Here is a 27,938-nt window from a genome sequence, read left to right on the forward strand (position 1 = left end):
ATGTGTTACCTCTCCCACTGTTGTTTTAGCATGTTTTCTCTCAGCAGCTTTGCAAGGTGCTTTCTTGTTTGCTTTGGAGATGTGTTAAACCAAAAGCAGCAATTGTGTCAGTAGCTTTTGGTGCCAGAGAATACCAAGACTTTCTGAAAACATTGCTTCTAGTTTAGGATGCCTCTAGCACTCCTGTTATAATTCAGCAGTAGAGAAGAGAGAAGAACATATTCTGCATAAGGTAGGACTTTCTCTAGTACTTTGCCTTTTCTTCTTTGTTTAGAAAAAAAATAATCACCATCAAATATTAAGAGCATTCATAATTTTTCCCACTTTACCTTCTATCCTACCTGGGCAGGACCAAGCTGTGTTTCAGGGATCAGTAAGAGAATCTCATTAAAAAAAAAAAAAAAAAAGACTGAACCTATAAAGAGCCATTTCTGCAGCTGTTGGAGTGAGCGGTACCTTGGCCATCATTTCACTGAACACACTCAAAAGGCCTGTGCAGTGTTTTGAGTGGGCAGAGCTGCTCCTGGTTGCCTTCCTCATCTAGGGGCAGGTTGTTGGACCAAACAGCACACAGAGCCAGGTAGTGATGGGATGCCCAGGGATGAGGGAGGTTATGAATGCAGCACTTGACACACTCCAGCTCATGGCCATTTCCCCAGAGCCTACCAACAGACCAATCCATTGATCTCAGACAGCTTTTGCAGGTTGGGCAGTGTTTTTCAGTTTATTTCTTGTTTTTTGATGAGGCCTCCATAGTGCTGCTTCCTTCTGCTGCTGTCTCTGCAACAGCCAGTCCTTTGGGCTGCCAGAGTGTCTGAAATGGTGATCAGATATTTAACATGAAATTCAGGATCAGAAGACAGGGCCTTCTCTTTTCCACACCAGCGACACTAAACCAGAAAATCTTGGGTTTATACTTTCATGCTTTTAGCAAATGCCATGGGATGCCACCATGCTGTGCTAGTCAGCAGCATCTGGGCCCCTAACAGAATGGAAAGGCAGAAGTGCACTGGTGCAGGAGGCAACAGGCAGGTCTGGGAGAGAGTGCCAGCTCCTCTCCCTTTGCCTTGGCAGCTCAGGTCCACTGCAGAGGTTTCTCTGGGACAGGCTGGCCAGGATAGGATTGCACTGCTGCCCATTAGCATATTAGGCTGTTGCCACTCTGATGCTGCCTATGATAAGTGTCCCCAAAGAACCTATAAATAAGTAACTAAGCAGCCTGTCTTATGCATCCTTATTATTTGTGGGCCAAGAAGACAGGAAACTTTTGAAGGTGGCCTTGCCTCCTCTGCAAGTCCAAGTAGTCTGTCTTCCAGACACTGAAAACCATGCAGCAGCGTTTCTATAAACCAGCAGCTCATTGAAAGGAGTTGAAACCAGCATCTCCAGAGGAAGAGAGGGGTGAGGAAGACAAAGTACGTTTTAGGCCATTTTGCAGGATCAGGGAGGAGCCCAAGTATCTCCCTTGTCATATAGCATAGCTCACAGTGCTGGGAAGTGAATTTTGCTGGGCCAGGGTTCCCCCTGTGCATGGAGACTACCTGTCTGGATACTCCCAATGGATGAGAATTGACTGACTATAGTTGATACAGAGGTGACTATATTTCATTGATAGATGACATAGTTTAAGAACAGCAGGATGCAATTTGGGAAAAGACAGTAAGGAAAAATTAGGCATGATGATTTGGCCCATTGAGAATGACAGTCATGCTCCCAAATACGAGAAGCCTCTTACTTAGGAAACCATGGTGTTTTCCAAACATCAGGTTAAAGCAGACTCATTACTACCTCCATTTTCTGTGATGGTCTCAGAATTCAGTGTCATTGTACCACTGCCCTTGCACAGAGTGCCTTTCAGATTTACATGGTCACGATGGTCATTTGCAGGTGACGTCATCGTGGAGGAACTGCAGATGCCCTAAATAGGTGCCATAGCTGTTTGTTCATTTTCTGCCGCTGGCTGGTGAATATGGATCAAACACTCAACCCATGCAACATGTCTTGGTATTGACATGGAATGGAGTATTCCCACAAATGCTACATTTCAGATGGCATCCTGTAATAACACTCTAACATGGAAAGGGAACTCCCTGAATAGAGCTCACTCATAGTATATTTTAACGAAGTTGTTTGAATTTTATAGCTCATACATGATTAATTATTGTGAATATTCCTAGCAGAGAGGGTCTGATCTTCCCTTCACAATCAACAGTAGTTTTGTTATGCTGAAAGTAAGACTATTCTTTATTTTACTGTGGTCATTTATAGCATGTAAAGCAGTCCAGAAGCGAGGGATAAGCAGAGCATCTGGTTCCACTGCTGTTCTGAAAGATCAGAGATGACCCTAAAGCACATTGGTTGATGGCCCAACATGTTTTTCTGAATACACCAGGCACTAGTTAGGGAAGGGAGGGATGGCAGGCTTGCAGCTAAAATTTCAGCAGACTTGCTAGGAGAGGGAATGAACCTGGATATTTTTAGCCAATTATACTCTGAATTCTGGTTCTTTCTTTATTCTGAAAATTCCCATTGTTGGGACGAATGTGCCGCTTGATGTAATATAGAAGCTTTGCCTCCTTGGCTGTGGTCAATTTGGTAATGGAAAGGGTGGATGATACCACCTGAAATGTGGTTATTCCCTATCAAAACCTACGAGGTATTGTTTGTCATGTTAGACATGGGCCAGTTGTCAGGCTTTTTTCTTTTATTGGCCCTTTAAAAATACCTACAAAGTCATTATAAATAGACCTTCTTCCATTCAAGATGGCAAGTGCATCCTCTGCTGAGGGATGTAATTTTCAATATGTGCACTTGAAATGCAGCCAAGTGGAATCCAAATGTCACAACCCAACTGGACAAGGACCAGCCCCTCACTTTGCAAATAGCCTCCATAATATTGCACTGGGGGGCCGGGTCCAGTTTCTTTCAGAGACTGCTGGGACACAGCTGGGCCTCCCCAACCTTCAGAGCTTGACACTCCCTAAAACATGAGCCTCTTTGCAGCCTTTCTTCATTTTCTACAAGTGGACTTAATTTAAAGAATTTTTTATTCCACTTCTGCATATAAAAATTAATCCCCTGTGGGTATGCCGGCTGCATTCTGTGCATGAAGCTATTTCACTGCACGGTGAAGTAACCTTCCAGCTTTTCATGGTGTCAGAAATCTGACACCTCATGATTTTTCCCTCCTAGACCCATCTATTGTTATTGACTTTAAGCTCCAGCTTTTGTGTTGAGTTCAGTATTTTATTTAGTAACAGATCCACACCAATTAAGGCATCGCCTAAATCCCCAGCTGTCCAAGGGCCTGATTCTTCAAACAAGCAAGGATCCAACATACCATCCCTCTTCTTCCAGATTAAGAGAGGTTGTAGTCAGGGACATTGCCAGGGTTGTTGCTGTGGCGATAGCCTTCACGAAGCAGATTTAAGAGCATAGTGCTGATGTGGGATTTGAATGCTATCAAAAAGCAAATAACAGCAACCCTGTTGTGGGTTTTTTTAATTCTGGGGAAGTATCTATTGACTTCTAAACTGTACCAATAGCAAAAACCATCAGTAGCACATTTGGTCCCCTCAGCCCTGATATTTTGTTTTAGTGGTTATAAAGCAGAGAGAGAACCATGATTTCCTGCTAGCTGCAATCTCATCATAATTATCTTTGCCTACACTTTACCTAGCAGGAAAGTACCTTCAGTGGTGTTCTCACTTTAGGACATGGTAATTCTAAATGAAGGACTAGTGGCACAGAGGAGATGCAAGGACCCCGACTAGCATTGCTTGCTTCCCTAAGTGCTTCCACTGCCCACAAAAGATGAAAGAAAGAGCTAACAGTGCTGTGTGGGACGATGTGAAGTCCTGACACTCCTGCTACACCATGCCTCATGAAGCTTGTTGAGCACTTTGCATGCTTTTTAACAGGCCACTAACATCAACTCTCCTGAGAAGTTCTAAATTTCAGTGGGTTTATTTTTCCATTTCATGCGTAGCAGCATGCCATTAAAGCAAAGTAAGAAGGTAGTGACAATGTTGACATCTTGAAAAGACGTTTATGTTTTCTCTTGCACAGCACCAGAAGCGCACCATTCTGTGGAGATACGATGCTTATAGACCCTCTGATGCTGAAGAAGAAGCTCAATAGGATGGCAACAGAGGAAGGAGCCTTTGCTGTTCTCAGCAGCCTGCTACTATATGTCACCGAGCTCACAGCTGGAGATCCACAGATCAGCAACAAGAGGACAAAATGGGCAGAAGGTAAAGAAAACCAGGTGAGCTCTAACCAGCCATGTCCAGATCCAGTTAGGGTTCAGTATCCAACCAGATTTCAGCTCTTGCGGTCCAGGTTCCTGAACAACAATCGTGAGCCGTACACCAAGAAGAGAAGAGAAGTTGGCAAACTGGTCATTAAAGAGAAGATGGGGTTGAGCAGGGCTGGTAACAAGCTGGACAGAGGTAGAGACAGGAAGGGAGATGGAAAAGCGCTGGACGAGGACACAGACACAGCACCCACTGAGAGGGCAAGGTGGAGTACTGTGACTGGAAAAAACACAGTGAAGGACATCCTGAAGAAATTTTTAGCTGCTGAAGAAAAAGAAGCAAAGGAGAAGTCTCCCAGCTGGAAAAAGAAGGGAGCAAACAGCAGTTTACCAAAAATTGTCAACAGGAATTCAGTCTTTTCCAAACTGAAGGAGCAGTTTGAACAAAGCACACTCTGCTCAGCTGCAGAGGTGAAAGCATCACTCTTGCGCAAAGGTGAGAGAAAGACTAAAATCTTCCCCAGCAGAAAAACTATTCATAAGCCTGAGGTCAGAGTGTTGCGCATGGCAGCAATGACAGCCACCGGTATAAAGAGCCCACAGTCCCAAAATTTAGTGTGCTCCATGGTGCCAGTGCCCAGACTTAGCATGGCTACCAAAATTAACCATCCTTGGAGCTGGTCGAAAAATAATGCCACAGAGCAGCCTTTTGGTCATGGCACACTACTGAAGGAAAAGGAGGGATCCAACAGAGACCACGGAGAGAGCACAACACTGGCAAATGCAGCACAGGACAGAGAGGACAAAGAAAAGTTACTGGTGGCGCCAGAAGCCATGTCAGATGCAATGGACTATGCTGAGGTTAAAATAGATTCCACAAAACAGGGACCCGACTTTCACCCTGTTCTAGATAACTCTTCAACTACTCATAAAAAGAAAGCTCTTGCAGACTGCATTCCCCCCTTACCCAAAGGTGGTCTAGATTGTGACAGGACTAACATGGCAGCTGGGCCTGACACATCTTCACTATTGGGAATTACCAATGCTCTGCAAGATGTAAAGGAAGACAGCCCATCTTCTGACTTACCTGACTCTAGCACGGCTGAAGGATCCTATGAACAAAGTCCTCAGGATACTAAATCAGGAGAGATTCCTGAAATATCTCTGTATGTGTGCAGTTCAGATGAAGATGAGACAGAGCTCACAAAGCCAGAAAAGGATCCTTTCTTTGCAGACCAAAAATGTTTTCCAGAGCAGAAAGTACTGGAAAACCTTCTGCCATTTTACTCTCCAAAATTTTCAGCATCTTGTGAAGTTGAGCCTTCAATGGATGATCAACGGCTAACTGTCTTAATACCAGCTTCTGGCACAAAGCCACCAATAGAAGCACTGGAATTAAGAGGCAAATGTTCTAAGGAAGCCAAAAAAGAAACAACATTTCACAGTGAAGACAAAATGTCTTCTAGCAAAAAATTTAGTGATGTCCCAAATATAGAGGAGGAGAATAAGACACACAACAGCCAAATGCATAATGTATTAAAAACCATGCAGCCTCAGCCTCCTCCAATGAATTTTAGCTCACAAAATAACTTTAATGTTTCCAGTGGGGACATGCCAGTTCCAGATGCAAATCAGAACAAATCTACACTCTCCTCAAATGAGAGCCTGGAGCCAAAGCCTGGTGCTGCAGAAGAAGAAGACACCTCTTCTCCTCTGGAAAAGACACAAAGCCCTTTGCCAGGTGACCTTGTGAAGCACAGTTGCTTTGTTTCAGAAGATTTTGAGAAGGACAAATTATCTTTATCAAGTGAAGTGCTGAATCACTCAAACAATCAAGCCCTGCAAAGGAGTTCCTTAACTGACCTGGAGACTTGCCACAAGCCATCTGAATCTTTCATTGAGCACGAAGAGGACACTACTGATGAGATGCCCTGGCCTGACTCTGAGGCATGGCAGTCACACTTGTCAACCCCTTTACCAATATCAATGAGTGGGATTGCAGGACAAAGTATCCATCACACTCATAGAAATCCTCCAGCACTTCAACCTATTGGTCTGGTGGGACAGGGAACTGGTGCTGTGGAACATGAGTATGACAGCCATGGCTGTGAGAAGCATCAACATCCCCCTTCAGATGAGCTGACAGATTGTGGGAATGACACAACAGGGGAGAAAAGAACTATATGTGATTTTAAGAACCAAGCACTATTCCCAGATCATGCAACAGGAAATGAAAGCTCTACAGACAAAGAGACAAATGCATGTCAGAAACTTGAGAACTGTGTTTCACATTCAACCAAAAAGACAGGAAAACATGAAAACAAAGCCACACTAGAAGGAAATTCCCTATTACCCCTGGGGAAGAGCCAAATACCAATATTAGATGATACCAAAAAGCAAGGATGTGATATGCTAGAAGAGAACCCAATTCCTTCATCAACTGAATTGGTCTCAGACCAAAAGAAGGACCCAAGTAGTGGAAATAAAATATCTGAACACACAAGGGATAAGCTCTTCTCCTCAGATGGTGACATGAAGCATGAAAGTGATAGGATGGAGACAGAGGAGAAAGAAGAGAAAAATGTCTTGCATAAATTTGAACAGGAAAAAGTATTCACACCAAATGATACTGTGGACCATGATAATAACTCTTCAAAGGAAAATGATGCTCATAATCCTCAAACATCCCAGTTACCTTCATCAGAGCATGATAGCAACATTCAAGGAATGAAAAATACTGGACAGAGTTTGGAGCATCTAGCATCTCCAAGAGATTTTGTGAAACACAAACATGATATGACAGGAGATGAAAACATCAATTGCAATAATAAGAAAAGCCACCTGGACTCATCAGATGAGCCAATGAAACGTTCAAATGACCATGAAGGGCTAGAAGACATTAAGTTAGACTTCAACAATTATTCAATGCCACCAAGAAATATGGCAAGGCAGGACAATAAGATGGCTGACGAGAACAATACCGCTCTAGACACACAGAAACAGATGTCACCAGGTGACCCTGTAAAGCCTGAAACTGAGCCAGACGAAAAAGAGATTAAACATACCTCTGAGAAGTTCCAGTCACCTTCTTCAAACAAAGTGCCAAATTCTCAAGACAGAAGCTCTTCAGGAGAGAGGAAGCAAAAGACACCAGCAGTGGAAGACTCTGGACCACCTGAAACACAGGTAGTAAAAGAAGATATTGAGCAGCAGTTTTCTGGGAAGCACCAGCTACCTCCATCAAGAAAATCAGAAATGCATGAGGAAAATATTCCAGGAGACAAACAGCAAATGCAATCTGAAGATTTTCTGACACCTGGTACAAATGCTGCAAAAGAGAAAGACCAACTTCTAAGTTCCAGGAAGTATCCATCAGTACCACCAGAAACACTGGTTAAGCCTCAAGAAAAAATTACTCCAGAACAAAAGCAAAAACCATCAGAGTCTTCAGGTTTTAAGAAGCCTGGTACTAATTCTGTAAAAGAAAAGGATGGTGATCCAAATTCTGAGAAGCTGCCTTCTTCAAAAGAAGTGCCAAAGCCTCAAGAAAAAAGCACTTCAGGAGAGAGGAAGCAAAAGACACCAGCAGAAGAGGACACCAGGTCACCTGAAGAAAAGGCTATGAAAGAGAAAGATAAATACCAAGGTTCTGGGCACCATCCATTGCCTCCTTCAAGTAAATCACTGAAGCCTGAGAAAAATATTCCAGGAGGAGAAAAACCACAAACTGTATCCGAAAGTTTTAGAAAGCCTGATGCAAATGCTGTAAAAGATAAAAGCAAAGATCCAGCTTCTGGGATGTGCCAGTCCCCACACTCAAATTTGCCCTTGAAGTATCAAGAAAATAATGCCACAGCCAAAAAGGAGCATTTGCCACCACCACATGATGAAAAACCCACATATAAAACTGGTAGTCCAGAAAAGAAGAGTGAACCTGAGAGAAGAGAGAAATACCAGCTAGGCTCTTCAGCTCAATCAGAGAGGGAGATCAATGATGGCCCAGGAGAGGAGGACCCTGTGAATGACTTCAGAAGCTATCAAGCTCCATTGCCAAGCAATGACATAAACTGTAAAAGCAGTGCCATCCCAAAAGAGACCAGTTTGTCTAATACAGAGAAATCCCCCAAATCATCCTCATCATTACACGTTGCATCAAAAGATGAGGTAAATCCTACTGGAAACAGAAAAAAGCAGCCTGGATTTAAGAAGTACAAAGCACTCTCGTCAAAGACTTTGGTGAGGCATGAGAAAGGTGCTGCTGAAAGCGGGGGGAGCGGGCAGGCAGCTGGCAAAACAAGTGAGAAAAAAGCAGAGCTGGAGGACTGCTCTAAAGCAACACCATTCTCCAAATACACGGTGGAAAGCTACGGTGAAGGATCCTTAGATTCAGCTTTCAAACCATTGATCATTAGAGTAACTGACACATTTAAACATCACAGCTAAAAATTACAGCTACAGCTTAGGCAAGAACTTACAACAGATCATGCTACCAATTCACTTGATCTTTCTTTTCTCCTTTTTTCTCCAGGGCATTATATTATCATTTTTTAATCACAAGGAGATTGATGTGCATCTATCAGAACTAGGGTTTTTTTCTTTCTTAAACATTAGCCTGAAGACATGAATTAAATTAATCACTGCAAGTGAATTAGCTAATCACTGAATTAATCATCAGTTTATAAATTAAATATGAGAAGGGCTTTGAGATCATCATGAATTCAGCCCTACTTCAGATTCTCCTTGCTAACTAATGTGCTTTGTTTGTAACAAAGACAACTGTTCAGGCTAAACTCTTACTTCTATTTACTTGTTCTAATGAAACTCTGCTAGTACTTCTTCCAGAAATAGTGGTAGGCAGTGTAGCTTTAATTATGTCAAAAAACACTTGTTCTAAGCTCTGCCTTTTCACAGATTAACAGGAACTGTTGATCTATTGCTGCACTGAGTGACACTGTTAGCAGTAGTGAGGGAAGGAGGGGAATGCTTCATTTATCTGCAGAAAAATCCTCAAAGGACATTGATGCTATAAGGGGATTTACCACAAATGCAAATGGTCAGCCTCATTAATATTAATACAAGAAAAATTGTGATTGAACCTCCTCTGAAGCTATTTGGCCACACACACTGTATGCATTATTGTTGTAAAGGTGCACCATTTCAAGGGGTTCTTAATTACTGCAAATGAATATGCAGGAAGTGTAAGAGCTCAAAAAAGCTCAACACTGAAAGGCCATGAGGACAAGGTAAGCCAGAGGCTCTCAACACTCTGACATAACGGTTCAGCTTTCCCTGGGACATCTGTCCCATTCCAAATGCTGGGGCACACAGACATGAGGCAGGTGCCTCAGCTCACATTTAAAGTCTTAGGGAGTTTTTATTTTACAATGCAATGTGAAACAGAGCAGTAAAAAGCAGCCAGTGTTACTGAATCCAGCTAACGGGGTAAGAATTTTTGTGTTTACAATAATAGCATCTTCTGCAAAAGGTTTGTGTGATGAATGTTGTTTTGGAGACATGAGGGCAGGGTTGCTGCCTGGGGTGTCTTAGTAAAGCTGTGACAGACAGAACGTCTCACAGTGCCAACTCTCCCATACACGAATTTAGCATAGCATTGTAACTGCACATTCATATTAAAACTTACTGTGGAGGAACCCTAAAGGCATATCCTAAGGACTCAACTTCAGCAGGAGAAAGGGCTCATACAAACAAGGCCCTCCTTCCCCGTGGTAGTGAATTCCCTTCCATTTTTATGATGCTCTCCATGACCACACTCTGCAGCTGAGGGCTGGCTGTTCCTCAAGCCCAGGTTGGCAGAATGCCTCCACTCACTGCCATCAAGACTGAGGACAAGGACAGGCTGGCAGCAGGCTGAGATCAAACCCATTTGCCAGCACAGTGCACACGAGTCACATACATGACAACTGGGCTGGGCCAGTCAGCGACATTGCTGGGAGGGAGTGGGAACGTGAGCATCGGGTCTCCTGGCCACTGAAGAGGCTTAAACTTTGACTTCCTTTTCCTTCCCAACCTGCTAAGAATTAGGCCTTCTGGCATGTAGAGGGTCACAAAATGAAAATTTTATTTGTATATCACAGCAGTCAGTCCTTAAAAATTAAAATAGATTCTATTGGAGATACAACACTGCCCTTAGACACAGGTGTTTACTTTGCCCACAAAATTTTATAAGCAACTATAAAGGCCACTTTGTGCTAAACAAAAAGCATAATTTACTTTTTATTGTCTGTTATTTCATTTCACATTTGAGAAAACAAATGTGAAATGAAACAGCATAAAGCATTTGCACCAGACTGAGATAATAAATTCTCTATTAGCTGGCTTCTTCTGCCTGCACAGGAAAATCACAGAATCATAGAATTGTTGTGGTTGAGAAAGACTTCTAAGACTATTGTTTCCACCCATTGCCCAGCACCACCAAACCACCACTAAACCATGGCCCTAAGCATCACATCTACATATTTTTTTAACACTTGCAAGGAAGGTGACACCACCACCTGGGCAGCCTGTGCCAATGCCTGACACTGATTTTGATGAAGGAAGTAATCCTAATATCCGGTCTAAACCTCCTGCAGCAGAACTTGAGACCATCTCCTCTGGTCTTTGCTTGTTACCTGGCAGAGGAGACCAACACAAACCTCACTTCAACCTCCTTTCAAGTAGTTGTTGAGAGTGAGGATGTCTCTCCTCAGTTTCCTCTTCTCCAGGCCAAACACCCTCAGCAGGTCCTCATCAGACTTGTGCTCCAGACCCTTCACCAGCTCCATTGCCCTTCTCTGGACACACTCCAGCCCTTCAATGTCCTTCCTGTAGCAAAAAGCCCAAAAGTTAGCACAGGAGATCACTGGTGTGGCCTTACCAGTGCTGAGCAGAGGAGGACAATCCCTGCCCTGGTGCTGCTGGCCACACAATTGCTGAGACAGGTCAGGCTGCCACTGGCCTTCTTGGCCACCTGGGCACACTCTGGCTCATGTTCAGCCCCAGGTCCTTTTCTTCCAGGCACCTTTCCAGCCTCCCTGCCCTGTAGCGCTGCCTGGGGTTACTGTGACCCAAAGGCAGCACCCAGCACTTTGCCTTGGTGGACCTCACACCACTGATCTCAGCCCATTGATCCAACCTGCCCAGATCCCTCTGCAGAGCCTTCCTGCCCTCCAGCAGATCAGCACTCCCACCCAGCTTGGTGGTGCCTGTGAACTGACTGATAGCAGGCTCAATCCCCTCATCCACATCATTGGTAAAGGTATTAAACAGGACTGGACCCAGTTCTGAGCCCTGGGGAACATCACAGGTGACCAGACATGAGATGGATGCAACTCCATTCACCATCACCCTCTGGGCCTGACCATCCATCTGTTTTTTACCCAGCAAACAGTTCACCCATCCTAGCCATGAGCAGCAAATTCCTCCAGGTCAATGCTATGGAAAACAGGGTCAAAAGCTTTATTAAGGTCTAGTTAGACAACACACACAGCCTTTCCCTTATCCACTAGACAGGCCACCTTCTCATAGAGGGAGTTTTAATTAATCTTGTTAGAAGTTAATTATTCCAGCTAGAAGCCATCTCATTTATTCTTTGGCTAACCTTTTAAAAGAAGTTGGGGGGCCACATTGCCCCTTATTTGCACCTGGAAATATTTCTACTCCGTAACAAACTGAAGGCGTTCTTATCTTTGCCAGAAACTTAGACAAATGTTAAACAGGTGTTTCCCAGCAGAGCTTGTCCTTGGGCACCAGGAAGCCCTTAAGTCTTTCAGTTTACACCTGCCTTGTTTGCTTTTCTCAATAGAGATGCAACATTAGCAGACTAAGATGCATCATCCTGTGGTCAGGGCAAGCTAGGCAGAGTCATCTTGTGAGGGTCAACTTTTATGTTGTTGCATGCCTTAATCTCTGCTGGTAAAATAAAACATCCATCCAAGTCAAATGACCGTCCCCAAAGTACACTTAAAACCTGACATAGATTTGCATGAAATGCATCCTTATGGGTAAAAGCCTCACTTAAGGAAATCAGTTCATTCTGAGAGTTACCACATTTAATCCTTCAGGAAAGAGGAGAGCAAGACCATAAAAATTCCAGTGGTGATGGAGCAGTAGAAGACTGGTGTTCCTTGCAGTAAACAAGTCACTCCAGACCACGTGGGCAGGAAATTTAACGCTGGTGATAAGCAAAGAAATGCCATAAATTAGTAGTTCAGAAAGAAAAAGAGTTTGAGGAGTGATATATTAATCTATGCAAATGGTGACAGGTGTGCAAATGGCCAGGCTTGAATTCAGTTTCATTCCCAGTGTCCAGTAGTCCTTCACAAATTTTTTACCCCCAGGAGCAGAGGCCTTCTCCCCCTGCTATCCTTTAGGGACATCTCCCACTCCATCACAGGAGAGGCAGTGAATGGAACCCTCCCAGCTGCTGTTTCAATTTGTGTGATCTAATAACAGAAACTTTTGAGGCATCTGCCAACACATCTCTTTTGCTTTTTTGATTACAAAGGGTGTAATTCTGTGCAGTTCTGTTCCTTTTCCATACTACAGCTCTCTGTTTTACTAATACACAGTTCTCAAGGCAAGCATCTCTCAAGGTCACTGGAAGAATTAAATCCTTAGCCTACACTAAATGTAGCAGGAATGTTTTTAGTAATGATTCTTTAAAGCCCTGGCTTAGCTATAGACACAGATACACAATCACAACCAGGGAACAGGGAATATAAAAAAACCCCAAAGCCCAGGTAGACAAGGTTTTTCAAGTTTCCCCCTCTATGGTGACACATTTTGAAATTTCATATTCTTATGGAATTAGACTCTCATGGAAAGAGATTTTTTGAAGGAGACTAGGCAAAATTACTGACAATTATTGCCTCAGGCATAGTCCATTGCTTTGGAGTCTCCAAAGTGAAGCTTTCCAGAAGTTTATGAAACCCTGAATAAAAGAGGCGTTTAAGGGGAGTCCAAACTCTGAGCTGGAGCTTGGGTACCTGAAGGATCCCATCTGCAGAAGCAGGTCTGAAGGGGCTCAGTAGTTCGTTCTGCATAAAGATTGAGGCAACAGAGAAGCCAGGCAGGCTCCCAGTACCAGCCATCAGCAAAGTCCTTCAAGCTTTTTATGACCTCTCTAATTAGGCCATAATCAAATCTCCCCTAGCCATTCTTCTAGACAGGACACCTGGCACATGGGCTTAGTAATACAGAAATCCCCAAAGGATTGGTCTGGGGTAATTTGGATAGTCAATCTTGGACTTGGCACATCAGTGTGATAGTACAGTCCCCTTCACAGTGCTGGACAAGCACCCACCATCTCCAGCAGCCCCATTCACCCTCCCACATTTCTGACTGAAGGACAAACCTCTGCCTTTGGGGCCCTTTCCAGGTCCTCAAACTCAGAACAAGTTCAGCTGCCCTCTGGATGCCCTCTGTCCCTCCATCTCCTGCAGCAATGTAGTCCTTGCTTAAGGCACTCGGGGCTGGCTGGGACAAACCCAGGCCTCAGAATCCCGGAGTTGCAAAGAGACCATCACTTTCTCCAAAGGTTTCATGAAGTGAAAGTGATGCCTATATTTCTGGGACTTCAGGTGCTGGGAGAGCTCCCTCTCGCCCCAGTTCAGAAAGGGCTGCTCAGCCATGCTGGACGAGTACTGTGTCTGTAAAACAGAAAGCTCCTCATTGATTTTTTTTCTATTTTTCAAATTTAAAAAGGGACAAAAGCATAGCTATTCCCAGAAAAAGAAGCCCAAACCCTGTGAAGGTTTACCCCATGGAAGAACAGAGGCCAGTGCTGTATCATGAGACATGACTAGTCCACTGCAGTGTCAAGAAATACGTCGCTGCTTTTACCCAGACATTGAAACCAGTAAGAAATGGTTGTCCTGGTAGTGCTGTCTGATTCCAAACTGCTCAAATGAAATTAAAAGAACATGAACGAGTGCACACTTTTGACTATGAACTGTATAACTTAGTAATTGATCAGCATCTCCTGCAGTTGGATAAACTTCAACACATCACACAAGACAAAAAAGATGGAAACCAAGACCTTAAGGTGTATCATTTTGCTCAGGTTTCCCCCTTAGTACTATTTTGAATGTCAATAGAGCTGATAAAATAAGAAAGCACTAAAGATAACAGGAGAGACCTCATATCCCAGCACACAGGGCTGTTCAGCATCTGTCCCAGGCACAAGATGCTGCAGATGAAATCTAGGCTGCTGACAGTAGAAATGCCCCACCTAACGGTTCAACTTGGAAAGCAGGGTGCAGGCAAACAGTGGCGAAAGCAGAGGAAAAATAGTGCCAGGAATAGTAGGAAAATTTAGGGAAACATTTCTTCTGTTATTTCTGTGCCACTATGGACACCACCCAAAAGAAGTTTGTCTGGTTGATCAGAGAAACCTGACAAGTAATATCTGGGATCCTTACAGATTTTGGGGCAGGGGGTTTCTCTGGAACACTAAAGTAAATCTCTGTTACCTGAGAAATGAGCACAGGGATATGTATTGTCAGCAAAACGGGTTTAACTATTGCACTCACAATAGTGGTTTCCAAAATATATTAGGTCCTGTGACCTTTATTTCTCCTTTTCATTTCTATAAACATCTTTTTACAGAATTTAAATATTTTTCATTCCTCGATGAGAATTTAGGAAAAGTAGCGGGGGTGGGGGGGAGCTTTCTAGATATCTTCTTTCCTGCTAACTAAAAAACTTTTTATATACTGAATAACCAAAGAATCAGCAGGTCAGTATTTTACCTTTTATGACCTGAACGACCTGAAACAGTTTAGGGAATTGCTACACACCTCCTGGTACTGCACTTGGTAGTAACCTCCATGTGTCCTTAGTTGTAGGGTGCAAAAACAACTGTGTAAAATGGTGGGATTTTCATTTGACAAACAACCACTACAGCAGGCTCTTAATGGTTTTTGTCATGCAACAGCAGAAATGTACTGCCAGAGGGAAAAATCACTAGGAAATAAAACCATAAAAATCTATAATGCACTAAGCTGGTTATCCTCAAAAAGCCACCAAATAGCTGTCATGGGCTCTCTTTTAAAAAAATGATAGCGACCCCAAATATCCAAAAAGGGGCAGCTTATCACAGATCTGATTTTTGGGGAAAGTGCTCAGCATTTGCTCTCTGAAAATCAAGATTCTTTCATAAGATACCTCATGTTAGGCCACCAAAGCCCCTTCTAAACAAAGTGCCCCAGATTCTGGAAGTACAGGAGAGTTTCATAGGCACCTACTTGCCCCTGCACCTACAAAAGAAAAGCATGTAAACAAAAGAATTGGTGTGCAGGGATGGCCAGGTCCTTGCAGCCCCGTAGGTGAATGCAGCTACATTTGCTTTTTCCACCAAGAATGTCAACCACTTTCTGCAGGCTGAACACCATTTTGACCTGCACAACACCATTTGCTCCAGTTGCTGGTTGAGATGCAGTCGAAATAGTAGGTGAGTCTTTCCCATCATTGTACTTCCCAAGACTTCCAGAAGGAATCAAAGAGAGAAGCCTTTTGGACACTTCAGAGCAAATCCATCCTTCTCAAGAAATAACTTGAAGTCAACTTGAAGTGAAGTCAAATTATACCACCAGAGTGAAATCCTTGTGTCCCTTGGGATTCCTACCAGTACAATGGATAATCAAAAGGCAGCTCTGGATTGCAAACCCAGTTACTGAGATCTTTCATTCTCAGGGATGGGAATAGTGCAGGCAGCAATGGTCCAACACCCAAATAAGGTCCCACCACGTCTCAACTTTAACTGTCTCCAAGCTCCAGGACATTATTGCAGAAGACCAGAAATCTCCAAAAGGCATCTTCTTTATTAACTCATTTGAATTACACACATCATGTGACAAGAAAGTCTGTATCATTGTCATGCCATACAGATTTCTCAATTAGACTGTTTTTCTCCTCAGAGGGCTCCTTATTTATACGACTGAGTCTTATTTCTGTGTTGAGAAGATTAAAATAGTAAAAGCATATAAAATAACCTTGTATTCATTCTTTCGTTATTAAGGAAGGAGCATGAGAAATAAAGACAATCAGCACCTGTAAATGTCTCATCAGTATAAAAACTGTTTTCCTTAAGCCCAAGAGAGCTGACACATGCCAGATTTCATGTGATAGCTGGGAGCAGGTAGAAGCTATGGAACATTATTTACGCAAATGGCATGGCTTTGAAAAGAACTCAGCAAACTACATTTTCTGCAGCTTGCTTCCTGCTGCCTTTCCCCTGCTAGCTCCTCAGACATGAGCAATGGGAAAACTGTGTGTCAGGGAGGTGACTCTGGCCACTGAAACAGGAGCAGTAATGGCCTGAGGATTGGGTTGGTTGGACCAACTTCCTCCTATGCTGCCCATAGAGAGGGGTGGCTGGCCAGGGCTGCACAGCCTGGCATGACTGCCTGCCCTGCCTTTGCTTGGTGAGGGCAGTTTTAAATGCACACCTGAAACAAACCCCATGCTGTGGCAGGGCAGGATCAGTTTTGGCTACCTGTGGTTCAAGGCTGACCTCAAGAAGAGGTCAGTAATCTGGTGACCAAATCAGCATGTTAGAACTGTGGAAAGGCCTCAGGCAGCTACTCCTTTGCCTACAGCCTTTGAGGAAAACAGCTATTACTGTTGACATTGCCATATGCTGTCCTCCCCAGAACAGCAAAACTGAACCTTTTAACATGGACATATGGTTACCCACCGAGTAGTCCAGTGTGACCAGCAAGCATTCCAGCCCTGCCTGCTGCTCAGCCAGAGCATTTGGGCAAACCTGGGGCTAGTCTGTGAGAAACAAACCCTGGGGACACCCCCAACACTTGCTCTGAGCCTGTGTTCTGCTCCCACAAATGCCAGTGAAGGATCTTGCTGAGGGTTCCCCCTGCCCCATATGAAGATATTCTGGAGGAGCCAAGTCCAGTTCTGTTCTTTCTTGTCACAAATTGTCTGTGAAAGCATCAGTAATTAATCTATCCATGCATCCTGCTTGAAAAACAGAAGATGTACTTCACATGCAGCAGGGAGCTGAGGTCACAGCTGTGGGCAGGCTGCAGCAGCCACCCAGCCTGGAGCCACTGCCTGGATGTGAGCAGCACAGGGAAACCAGGACCATTCACCATCGTGCATCTGACTCCTTCCCAAAACCCCCACCACTAATCCTCACCTCCCCTTCAGCTTCTTCAGTGCTATTTCTCCAGGAGACATACACAGGTGATACTGAGTAAGACAAGTGTGGTGGAGAGTGAACAGAGCCCATGTGAGCACACAAGTCATCAGAGCAACCCCCTACAAAGGCAGCACTTTTTCAGCTTTAGGTTTAGCTGAGTTACCACTCCTCTGTTTTTACCCAAACCAATGCCAGCAGTTGCTCAGGGGCTTCTGATGTCCTCTGGTGTTTTTCTTCACAGACTATACAACCCATGTTTGAAAAAGGTACAAAGAGTGTGTGTAAACTGTGTGGGAACACAATTTCCAGAAGGAGCATGTATGAAGGTGAATGTCACTAAGAATTAAAAGAAACAGACTTGTTTAAGGACCCCATGAAATCAAATACTTAAACCCAATGGGGTCCTAAGAAAACATAATGAAAATACAGCTGAGTCTTGATTTTGTCCCCCCAGTGCAGTAAGGCTTTCTGATGTCAAAAGAATCAACCTTGGTCTATGCCTTGCTTCTCCCCCTGTGTAAGGGGAATGAATGACTCTTCCCCTCATCATGTCTCCATACACTGAAGCTCTTTGGGTCATGGCAGTCTGCAGCAAGTGTATGTATGGAAATGTACCACCCTTCTGACTGCAGCCAAGAGCTCACCTGATGTTTCCAGGCAATGTGAAAACTCAGTCTGAATACTATTCTCTATTAACTTCAGTCCCCTGTTTTCAGAATTCACCTGGAAGCAGATACGTGAGAGAGGTACAACCTCTGGGTGCCTCCCTTTCAAACAAGCTAATACTGAGGCTTAGCTTTGAATTAAAAATTTGGTTCAGTCTTCTTTAAATATTTTTTTAAAAATAAGTGGACACTGGTCTCCAATGTATACTGCCAGTGCCCAACTCTAGCCAAATAGAAATTGAAAAATTAGGTCCTTCTTTATGCATTCTTCTTTAGAAACCCAGGTTTAAATGAAAAATCATCTCAGCTTAGAGATAGTTTTTTATTCAAAATAGGGGAAAGCCGAAGTGGCTTCGATTTCCTCTTGGGTTCTTTTGAGGGCTGAATGGAAACATTATTATGAAAATAAAACATTTTCTTTAGGTTTTTACTTTCTATGGTTAATTGGATGCAACTGACATTCAAGAGCACTACAAAATAACCACTGAAATAAGGTAAATATCCTCCTTAAGATTTATTACAAATAGAAAAATGCATTCCAGTAATATTCTTCAAGCCTGACAAAGAAAGCTCAAACTTCCTGAAACACTATGTTTTAGTATCTTTAAAAATAAAACATGTTCTCATGGCAAAAATATACTTATGAAACATTGTGTTCTAATCAAAACCGTGTTTCATGGGATGAAACACTGCTGATTTGCAGTAGCTGGGGAAGGGTGTTAAGGTCTGGGCTGGGCAGCCGTGCTCTCTCCTTGCAGCTCAGACCAGACATGAGTTAATAAGGATAGGAGAAGCCTGCTGCAGAAGACCATCAAGTCTAATTTTTTTCCACACATTTTTAAGCAATCCACCGGGATAGGATTAAGCTCTACGGACAGACACTCTAAACTTCTTCGGGATAACACCCAGAGAGCGATTTCCTTTTGTTAAAAGGGGCACAAAAGAGGAAGAAACCCATAAGCAGAGTGTCCCTGAGCTTGTGGAGCTGTTTTCTCCCCGTCCCTGGCGAGTTGTCTCACTGGCCTGCAGATGGCGAGTTTGCCATGTGGAGATGTGTCTTTTTGCTGCCAAGGAAAAGCCCTGCATCCTTAAGGGAGTCTCGAAAACAAATTCTGAAGATGATACCTAAGAGAGTTAAGTCTTCACCCTGCCCAACAGTTCTCCTACAATGCTTCATTTTGTGTGCATGACCAGCTGTCTACCAGGCGTGAAGGAAGAAGGTGATATCAATGCTTCAGCTGATCATTAAACATTACTCTTTGTAATGGAAATAGGGATCTTTACTACTCACTTCAGCAGCCACAGTCCACAGCACAAAATCACTAAGACTGCTCTTCCAGGAGGTGAAGCAACATTACGTGATGATCATCTGATCAATTTTCTGGTCCCCCCTACAGTCTTTTTCAGTAATACACAGACATGAATTAAAATATACCCATACTGACTGACTCCAAAGGTCTCACAGGAAGGTCCAAGTTTAAGGCTTAAGCAATGACGTGCAGTGTTACTGATCTCTGTGCCACAATGAGTTAAATTCTTCAGAATTCAAAAATTTTGGGTCTGGGCCCCACTGGGCCCCCCATTTTTGTAGGAAAATATGGGTTTCATATCTATTTTTTCAAAATCCATGTTTGTGTTTAAAACTCATCTGTATTCCTTCACCAATTCACAAAAGAAAAATTATGAATGCTTCACAAAAGTAAAAATAAGATATTGCAAAGAGTACTTTTAATAGACAAAAGAATATACATTTTTCCTTCACTGCTCACATGGAAACTCTGCTAAGCTCATCCTGTGACACATGCATTTCCTATTGTTGGCTTCCCTCTCTTCCTTTCCATTTTTCTACTTTTCGCATTACATTTCTGTCTTGTTCAAGGGCTACAAAATGAGACTGGAACATGCATCATGTGTTTCCAAGAAATATTAGAGAACTTGCTCTCTGGGTCAAATTTTCCAGTTATTGTTCAATAAAGACTCCTGAGCTCTCTCAAGAGCCCTATGAGAAAGAATTTCTTTCCAACATGCAGCTGCTCATCAATTCCTGGGAAATCCCTAAAAACAGAGTTTTCAGTAACATAGTAATCTTTCCATTCTGAAGGTTCGCTGCTATTTTTTTTTTTAAGAAAACAGTCATAGACATTAAAAAACTCCATTGTTTTGAACACGCTATTTTGATCAGCTACACAGATGCACACGTATACTGCATTTTGGCAGGAGATCTCGATTTTGGTGACAACTGGGTGCTCAAATAACTAAAACACTGTAGGGAGCAAGCAGAGAAAGCATTTCCATCCCTCCTGTGCTCTAGTGGGCAGTAGCCACTTATCCTTAGACACCTTGGGATTTTCCCCTCTGCCACCACACCAGCTGCAGGAGGAACCTGGTAAGGAAGGCTGAGTCCTCTGCACCTTGGAGCCCTGGACAGCACAAGGGACAGGCAGCTGGTGCTACTGCTACAAAGCAGGTAGCAGCATCCTCTCCAACATTTCCAGCATGGCAGAAGGATATCTGGTGCTCAGCTAACAGACCACAAATGCACAGCAAACAAGCCAGGCCTGTTGTATTTGCACCAGGGTGTTCTGCCATTATCTTCATCTCTACAAGCCACAAGACCATGAGAGCTGTGTTCTGTAATGCAGCCCCATCCAAAACCTTGTACAAACACCAACCTCCTCTTGCTCTGCCATTGCCACCACTGTCCCCTACTTGCCCATGGGAATGGGTGGGTTTTGCAAGAACTTGGACATATCCATGAGTGTATTTGCCCATGTATTTACCTCTGCTCATCCAACTCCCAGGGCTGTGGGGCTGCTGCCATAACAATGAGGAGCTGTGCAGCACAGAAAGGTGTGGAAGCTTCCTACAGTACCAGGGAAGGGGAAAGGCACAGCAAAGGCAGTGGTGACAAAGAGGATACCTTGATTTATGCCCAGAAGAGCATGTTGCTGGCAAAGAGCAGCACTTGGTAACTCCTCCCTCCAGCAATCCAAAGAATCTATTTCATCCCTAGATTTTAATAGCTTGTCTTTGACCCCACAACAGCTTGTGAGTCATGTGGGCAAAGCTAAGGGGAGCAGAGACAATACCTCCACAGCATATTTCACCAGCCTGGGGGCATTCCCTTTGCACACACAGCACTTCTTGGCTGATAAAACGCAGTAATTTTGGCTGACTAAATCTCCTTTCCTTGCTGCAAGACATTTTATGTCATTACCTCTGCCTTTCCCAATGCACACAGGGCTTCCAAGCTCAGTTGAAAATGAAGTTGCTACAGAGATTTAGGAGTACCAGATCATGGTCTTAAAGCCCTACCACCACTTGGCACAGAGTGTACTTTTATATTTTATAGGATGGAAATCCTTCAACTGCTTTTCCAGATTACTGTGGACAAAAATAATCCTAGGGTCTGTTGTCATTTAGATGATGTGGTTGTGCAAGACCAAAAGGAAGACTGCAACACTGGCAATCTCTCTCTAAGAGCACTGGTTTCTTCACCTCACACAAGCCATTTTTAGACCCCTTTCTCCCCCCCCCCCTAAATTTCTGCCAAGTTCTGCCACTTCATGGCAAAAGGTGGATTTGGCAGTGCTGGGTTAAATGGTTGGACTTAATGATCTTAAAGGTCATTACCAACAGAAATTCTGATACACTACTGTCAAGTGTGGATGGAAGGATTTCCATTGCACACCTTGACCAGAATAAAGTAATGTTTGATTCTGTAATACTTAAAATATGGTACTGGAGAGTTTCTTTGATTCCATGGTTTTGGTGACACTAAGATTCTATGATTCTATGTTGTGTCTGCAGTGGGCTCAGTACCTGCTCTGAGCACGAACCAACAGCAAAGTGGCTTTGCCTAATTGGACCCCTTGCGTTTTGTAGGTTCTGACTCTTTCTTTCCATTTTCCACAGCTGACAAGGTCTGGATGGTATTTGGCTGAGATCAGCAATCAAATCCTCCATAATTTACTTCAAGGCTCTTTTGACATTCACTGATAGTGTCTGCACAGTGATTTCTTTGGGTGTTACTCTGCTGCAGGCATAGATCAAAGTGCTCTCTCTGACTCCCTGCTGCTTGTCATCCAGCTTGCATTCCCCAGCCACCACAACCAGTCGGAAACTTCTCTAATGAGGCTGCTTTATCACTTATGAACATTATCATTCAGGACTGTGGGTAGATCTGGGAGTGAACAGCTTGCTAGTAATAAACAGTGATAAGAAAGATGCCCTTGGCAAAGGCAGACTGAATTTTGCCCTGCAATTACTCCTTTATTCTGGGCCAGCTCAGGATGCCCCTCTTACAAATGTAGCAAATGTGTTTGCATGTCTCTTGTCAGAGACTACAGTCTTCTTCTCTGCTTTTCTCACCATTTAGTAATGGGGGAGACAGGTTTTGTTGTAGGGATTATTTACTTCCCAAAATCTTAGAAAGATCACAGAATAGCAATAAAATGAAGGCAACAGGAAATCATTGTTTCCATCCATAACACAGACAAAACATAAAAAGTCAGAATTTTGTAGGAAAGTCATTAACTCCACTAGATAGTAAGAACTAAAGGCTATAAAATGACTCTCAGGACTAATTACTGAAAGGAAAAGAGAGGGAAAATAAAAGCAAAATTCAATTTGATGGAAACAAAAAGAATGAATTTTTTTTTATTACTATTTGCCAAACACATGCTTAGTTAAATCCTGAGAGCTGCACATGATGTCACTGGCTTTAGGAACATGGTTGTGTCATCTGGCAGTCATTAGTGTTGCTGGTATGTACAATGGGTCTTCTAAAAATAGTCATGTTCAAATTAGAGCTGCAAAAACCCTGATGCAGTGGTTCTCTGTGGTGTCCTGCCTTATCTCTCTTCACATTTGTCAAAGATAGATTCTGTCTCTTCTAAACATCTTTACCCATCTTTAATAGTACAGACCATCAACACAATTACTGTATTTCAGTATGTATGTTCAGGGAAGACATCCAAGATGCCTCTGTTTTTTAGTTTAATTAAAGGCAAGTGGTAAAATAGAATGATAATCATCTTGCATGTCCTTATTGTCAATATTTTAGTCTTCACAGCTTTGATCCTTGCAATCATCTGCTGCAAATTTCTCAAATATTATTTGATGTTACTTCACTGGTATTCAAAATTGTTTAGCAAGAAATGCTAAATGCAGGGTGGACCCAGACAACTGAAGGTAACTCTGTGGGTCAGGGGAATACAAGTTGCCAATAAGTGCACAAGAGGATGTATTTCCAAAAGGTTCTGAAGGGTGCTGGAGCAGCAAATCAGACCATTGAAAAGCTACAGCCAGATATAGATTCTTATGTGTTATCTAACTGTTACTTCTTCCCAGAAATCAGTCCACCAGAGCTGTATTTTGTTTCATTACAAATGACCCTTTGTGAGGACCCCTGACAGCAACTGTGAGGTTTTGAAGTACTGATTATTATCACTACATAAGCTTGACTGCAAGGACCAGCATTAGCTTTCACTCCTGGGAATATGAAAGGTATTGTCAGGGACATACTATCATTGCTGTGGGAAATACAACACCTTGCTAATCCTGTATTTGTTTCATGTAGAACCCACACTGTGAACTCTGACCACCTCCTGTAGTAACCACACAGCAGTACTCTAAAACACAGCCAGTGAATCAAAAGAACTACAGAACTTATTCCACACAGAATAAGTCCCAGTCACGTTCATGAATACTGTGTGCACTTTGAAAGCTGAGTCCTCCCTAGAGGAGGACTTCCAAGAGTCCCCTCTTTTTTTTTTTTTTGCCTTTTATTTTCTTTTATTTTCTTCTTTTTTTCTTTTCTGAAGCACTGGGTAAATCTGAAGCCCTCAGCAAGGTGTCCATCTTCCTAGTATCTGATCATTTGATTCTCAACTTGCATAGAGATGCTAGATTTGCAACTTTGCTGTGAGCAATAATTGATCCTGTAATGTGCAGGGCAGAAATTCTGACTTGTTCTGCACAATATCCAATGCACGAGCAGATTTTTTTTCTTCTTCCACATGGAAGGCTGAACTTGCTTTTGTTCTGCTTGCAATTCCTTCACGTTTATTTTCTCTGAGTACTAGATATGAAGTAAAACTGTGACTATACCTTCACATTTATGATCTGGCCTGCTTTAATGTATAGCCCCTGCCTCTACTTTTTGTAACATAAGCAAAGACATGCCATGTGAGAGACAGAGCAGCCACATGTAATATATTTCATGAGCAGAATATATGTTAATATATATGTTACTCTAAGATGGGAAAGAACAGTGTCAGAAATACCTGAAATATGAAAAAAGAAAAATTAAATTATTTCAATTTTGACAATGTACCAAATTGTCATAGTACTAGGAACACTTACCTGCAAATAAACACAAAATGAGAATGACATTTTTCCTCCAGTATAAGTCATGTGATGTAATTTGTAACCAGATAAAGTAAGCCAGAAGAAAGCAATAATTTGATCCTAGATGTTGCAATCACAGTTTCTTCCCTCCCAAAGCAATTTAAAAACATGATACTTCAGCTGATATCCTGATCCCATGTAAATACTGAGGCATGTCTGTACTGATGGCTGTTGCTGTAACCTTGCAGTTCCAAGAAGCTTCACTCACTGTTCCTCTCAAACCCAGTTTTATGTTTTCACAAATCTTCTTTTTCTTTCAGGCTGTGAGTTTGAAAAATGTGTAGGGGATGGGGAAAACATGGGGAAAACTATAGAGAAGAACAATGTGCTTGGGAACACACTACCTTTTGCAGAGTTCAGCACTTCAAAGCTTGGAACTCACAGAAAGGGAATTTGCTGATATAACTTAAACTAAGTACCCCTGTAAGTATACATTATAAAACAGTATTTAATTACAGAAACTTCATATCTGTGCTCCTACAAAACTCATCTTTATTCCATGTGTGAAATTGATGTCTGTTCCTGAGTGGGTAGATATGCCTTCTTCTCTTTACACCAAATCATGTTGTTGCTTTAAGAATTTTTTAATGTATTTAATGTGCTATTTTTAGATAACCCCTTACTGCATAGAGACAACTAAGTGAAATAGCTAATATTTTTCAAAGTTAAGACCATGTATTTACATCCAAATACTGTATTTAAAGATCTAAAGTAATGATAACTCTTCCTGTTTCTTACAGACTGGGATACTACTTGAGACAACTGAAATGAGAGTCCTTGTGCAGGAATCTTAATGCAGAAGTCATTAAAAGCCAGGAGAAGGTTTGCCTTAACTTTTCTCAACTAGGACCAAATGTGAAATCATAGTAGACAGAGAACATTCAAAATTAAAGCCCATCCCTAATCAGTCGATATTTGAGCTGCCAGATTTGCTAGGCAGGGTACCTTCGCAACTGAGGATAAGAAAGAAAAGGAGATGGGACAAGTAAGGAGTTAATAATCTCCAGTCTGGCCTCTCATCTCTCCCTATGAAATTTCAAAGTTCAGCTATAAGCCTTGTGCTCATGCAGCCAGGAAGGTAAACATCATCATTGTGATTTAAAGGGCTTTCAGCACACCCTTCATGATCATTCAAGTAGATAAGGATGAACAAGATAAACAGAAAAAAGCCATCTAGAAAGTACTTCACTTTGTCAGTTGCATAACAAACACATTTTACAGAGTTGCAGCTTGACCTAAGATAGATTCATTAATTTCTCTCCTGCTCTTCTCAGTTCCACACTGTTGGGTTACTGATCTGTCATAGCTACTGACCTTTTTCCTAAGGACACCCTTGTCCCTGCCTTAGGAATGCTTCCTGCTAATAATGTTTAAGTGTCTTTCCCATATCATATTTTGACATATAATTTTGCTGTATTTTTCACACCGAGGGCACTACCATATAATTTCTCTTCCCCTGCTGTTTCCAGTATTGTCACTTACAGCCTTGAGCCTTTTTTTCTGACGCAGCTGGAGAATGGCAGCTGAGTGCAGAAACATTTCTGCAGAGGTTTCCATGGGTAATGTTGATTCTCCAGGCAGCTGCAGTGCTATGCAGCAAGCTTTAGAGCTCCTTTTTATAGATGCTCTTATCAGTATGCTTTGACTCCCTGGGCCACAGTCATACCGAGAATAATCAAAATACTGACGGTTCCTAGACTACACGTGGATGTAACTTGTCCTAACAGCAAGTAACCTTCATAGACATGGAGCAGTGAAGCCTTTAGGGAGTAGTGGAAATTAACTTTTAAAAATACATTTCTGTCCTTGCTATGCAGTCTGTTCTAAAGTTCAGTGAATGCTGATGGAACAATTCACGTGAACAGGTTTAATCAGGCTTGCAGACTACAATTATGTAAGCGTGATGCAATTTGCTGGGACAAAAACATGGAGCAAGTTCAGCATTTCATTACATTTCATTATGGATTGAGAGCCATATGTAGGTGAGGATTGACTAAACTTGGTAGGTAGCTGGTTGTAACAGGAACTAAAGGTGTCTGGATGATGGTTGCATTCCTTAAATTCATTAGCTGAATGAGTTGTCTAGTCCTGGAGCACATGATGTCTATGTCAGAATATAGACAAGCAGTGACATACACACACACACACACACACACACACACACATATACGCACGTTTACTTCTTACGGGATATTCCATACTGCCAAATCTACTTAACTGTTTTCCCCAAGTCTGGAGCAGCAGATTTATTTCAGGTCATGGGAAAGTAGCTCCAGCCAAAGAGTAGAGCTCCAAGGGAGCAAGGGAGCAGAGTACACTTGTGTGGTGTGGTTAACTAAGTACAGACACAAAGATGACTGTCTGTATGGGAAATCACATGAGCTAGGGAAGCCACGTATGCTGTGGGAATTTCATCCCTTACTACAGCACCCAGCCAGTAGTGAGAATTATCTTTTTATCTCTTCTTCAATGCTGCTGCATTTGTATTTTTTAAACAGGGGCTATTAAACCATCTTGTAAGTTAAAGGTTTTTTTAAAGTTTAAATTCCTGTCGGGATTTGAAAAAGCAGAGTTGCTACCTTTTCTGGAAATGGTGTTTCTCACTGGAATTTTCTTATGAACAGATTCACCCATGCTGTTTTAAAAATATTAGGCAGACAATATCCATGCACACCTATATTCACACACACCTTATTCTTTCTCAGTCCTATAGTGTTTTTCTTTTTCCTAACAATTTCTATTCTTTGGCCTCTCTGAAGCCAGCAAAAAATAACCTCAGGGAAAAAAAAACAAAACCCAGACACATATCTGATTTTCAAAATAATAAATATATTTTTTTCCATTCTTGAATGGATAAAGAATCCTAATGGTTCCCATGGGCAGTCAAAGAAATGCTTCCACCACAAATATTAAGGAATTTCTCCTCATGCTCCTTCTCCACTTCTGGCCTTAAGAGTAACAATGGCTGTGGGGTGGTATATGAGGAGCTAGACCACATTTCAGCACTGCTGATACATCAAATATAGGTGACGCAGCACACACGTCACAGCATTAGGAAGCATAAAGCCACTTCAGAATAATTCCTGATAAGGCTGAGAATCATCCTGGCATTGTCATTTAGCAACTGCTCTGCAAACACAAGAAGGGAAGCCTTGCTCACTAGAATGCAGGGTAAGAGGCAAGCAAAGCTCTGAATGCCTCAGCCACTGAAACACTCATTTGCTGTCTTCATCTGCCTTTGCAGGGAGCACATCTAAATGCCTACCCTTAAAGGGAAGTCACTATTTTAAGAAAGTCACTGTTTTACTCTGGGAGCAGAATGATGAGAATTTCTACCAAACATGTTCACCATAACATAAAAACTTCAGGGATAAAGTTCAGATGCAAAAAGCAGGTGGGAGAGTATATCTATAAAGTATATTTCCTCTTGTGTCAGGTGGTAGATAGGAAG

At 42.5% G+C, this 27,938-nt stretch overlaps 1 protein-coding gene across 1 annotated transcript; it reads left to right on the forward strand.

Moving 5' to 3' along the window:
• Nucleotides 1-4,073: 4,073 nt before the first annotated feature.
• On the forward strand, nt 4,074-10,155 carry LOC136357999 (titin homolog). The gene has a single exon (XM_066313753.1). The coding sequence runs from the start codon at nt 4,100-4,102 to the stop codon at nt 8,696-8,698; it is 4,599 nt and encodes a 1,532-aa protein (XP_066169850.1). The 5' UTR covers nt 4,074-4,099; the 3' UTR covers nt 8,699-10,155.
• Nucleotides 10,156-27,938: the final 17,783 nt, after the last annotated feature.

This window comes from Sylvia atricapilla, chromosome 2 (genome assembly GCF_009819655.1).
Source record: "Sylvia atricapilla isolate bSylAtr1 chromosome 2, bSylAtr1.pri, whole genome shotgun sequence".
In the NCBI taxonomy this organism is placed as follows: Eukaryota; Metazoa; Chordata; class Aves; order Passeriformes; family Sylviidae; genus Sylvia; species Sylvia atricapilla.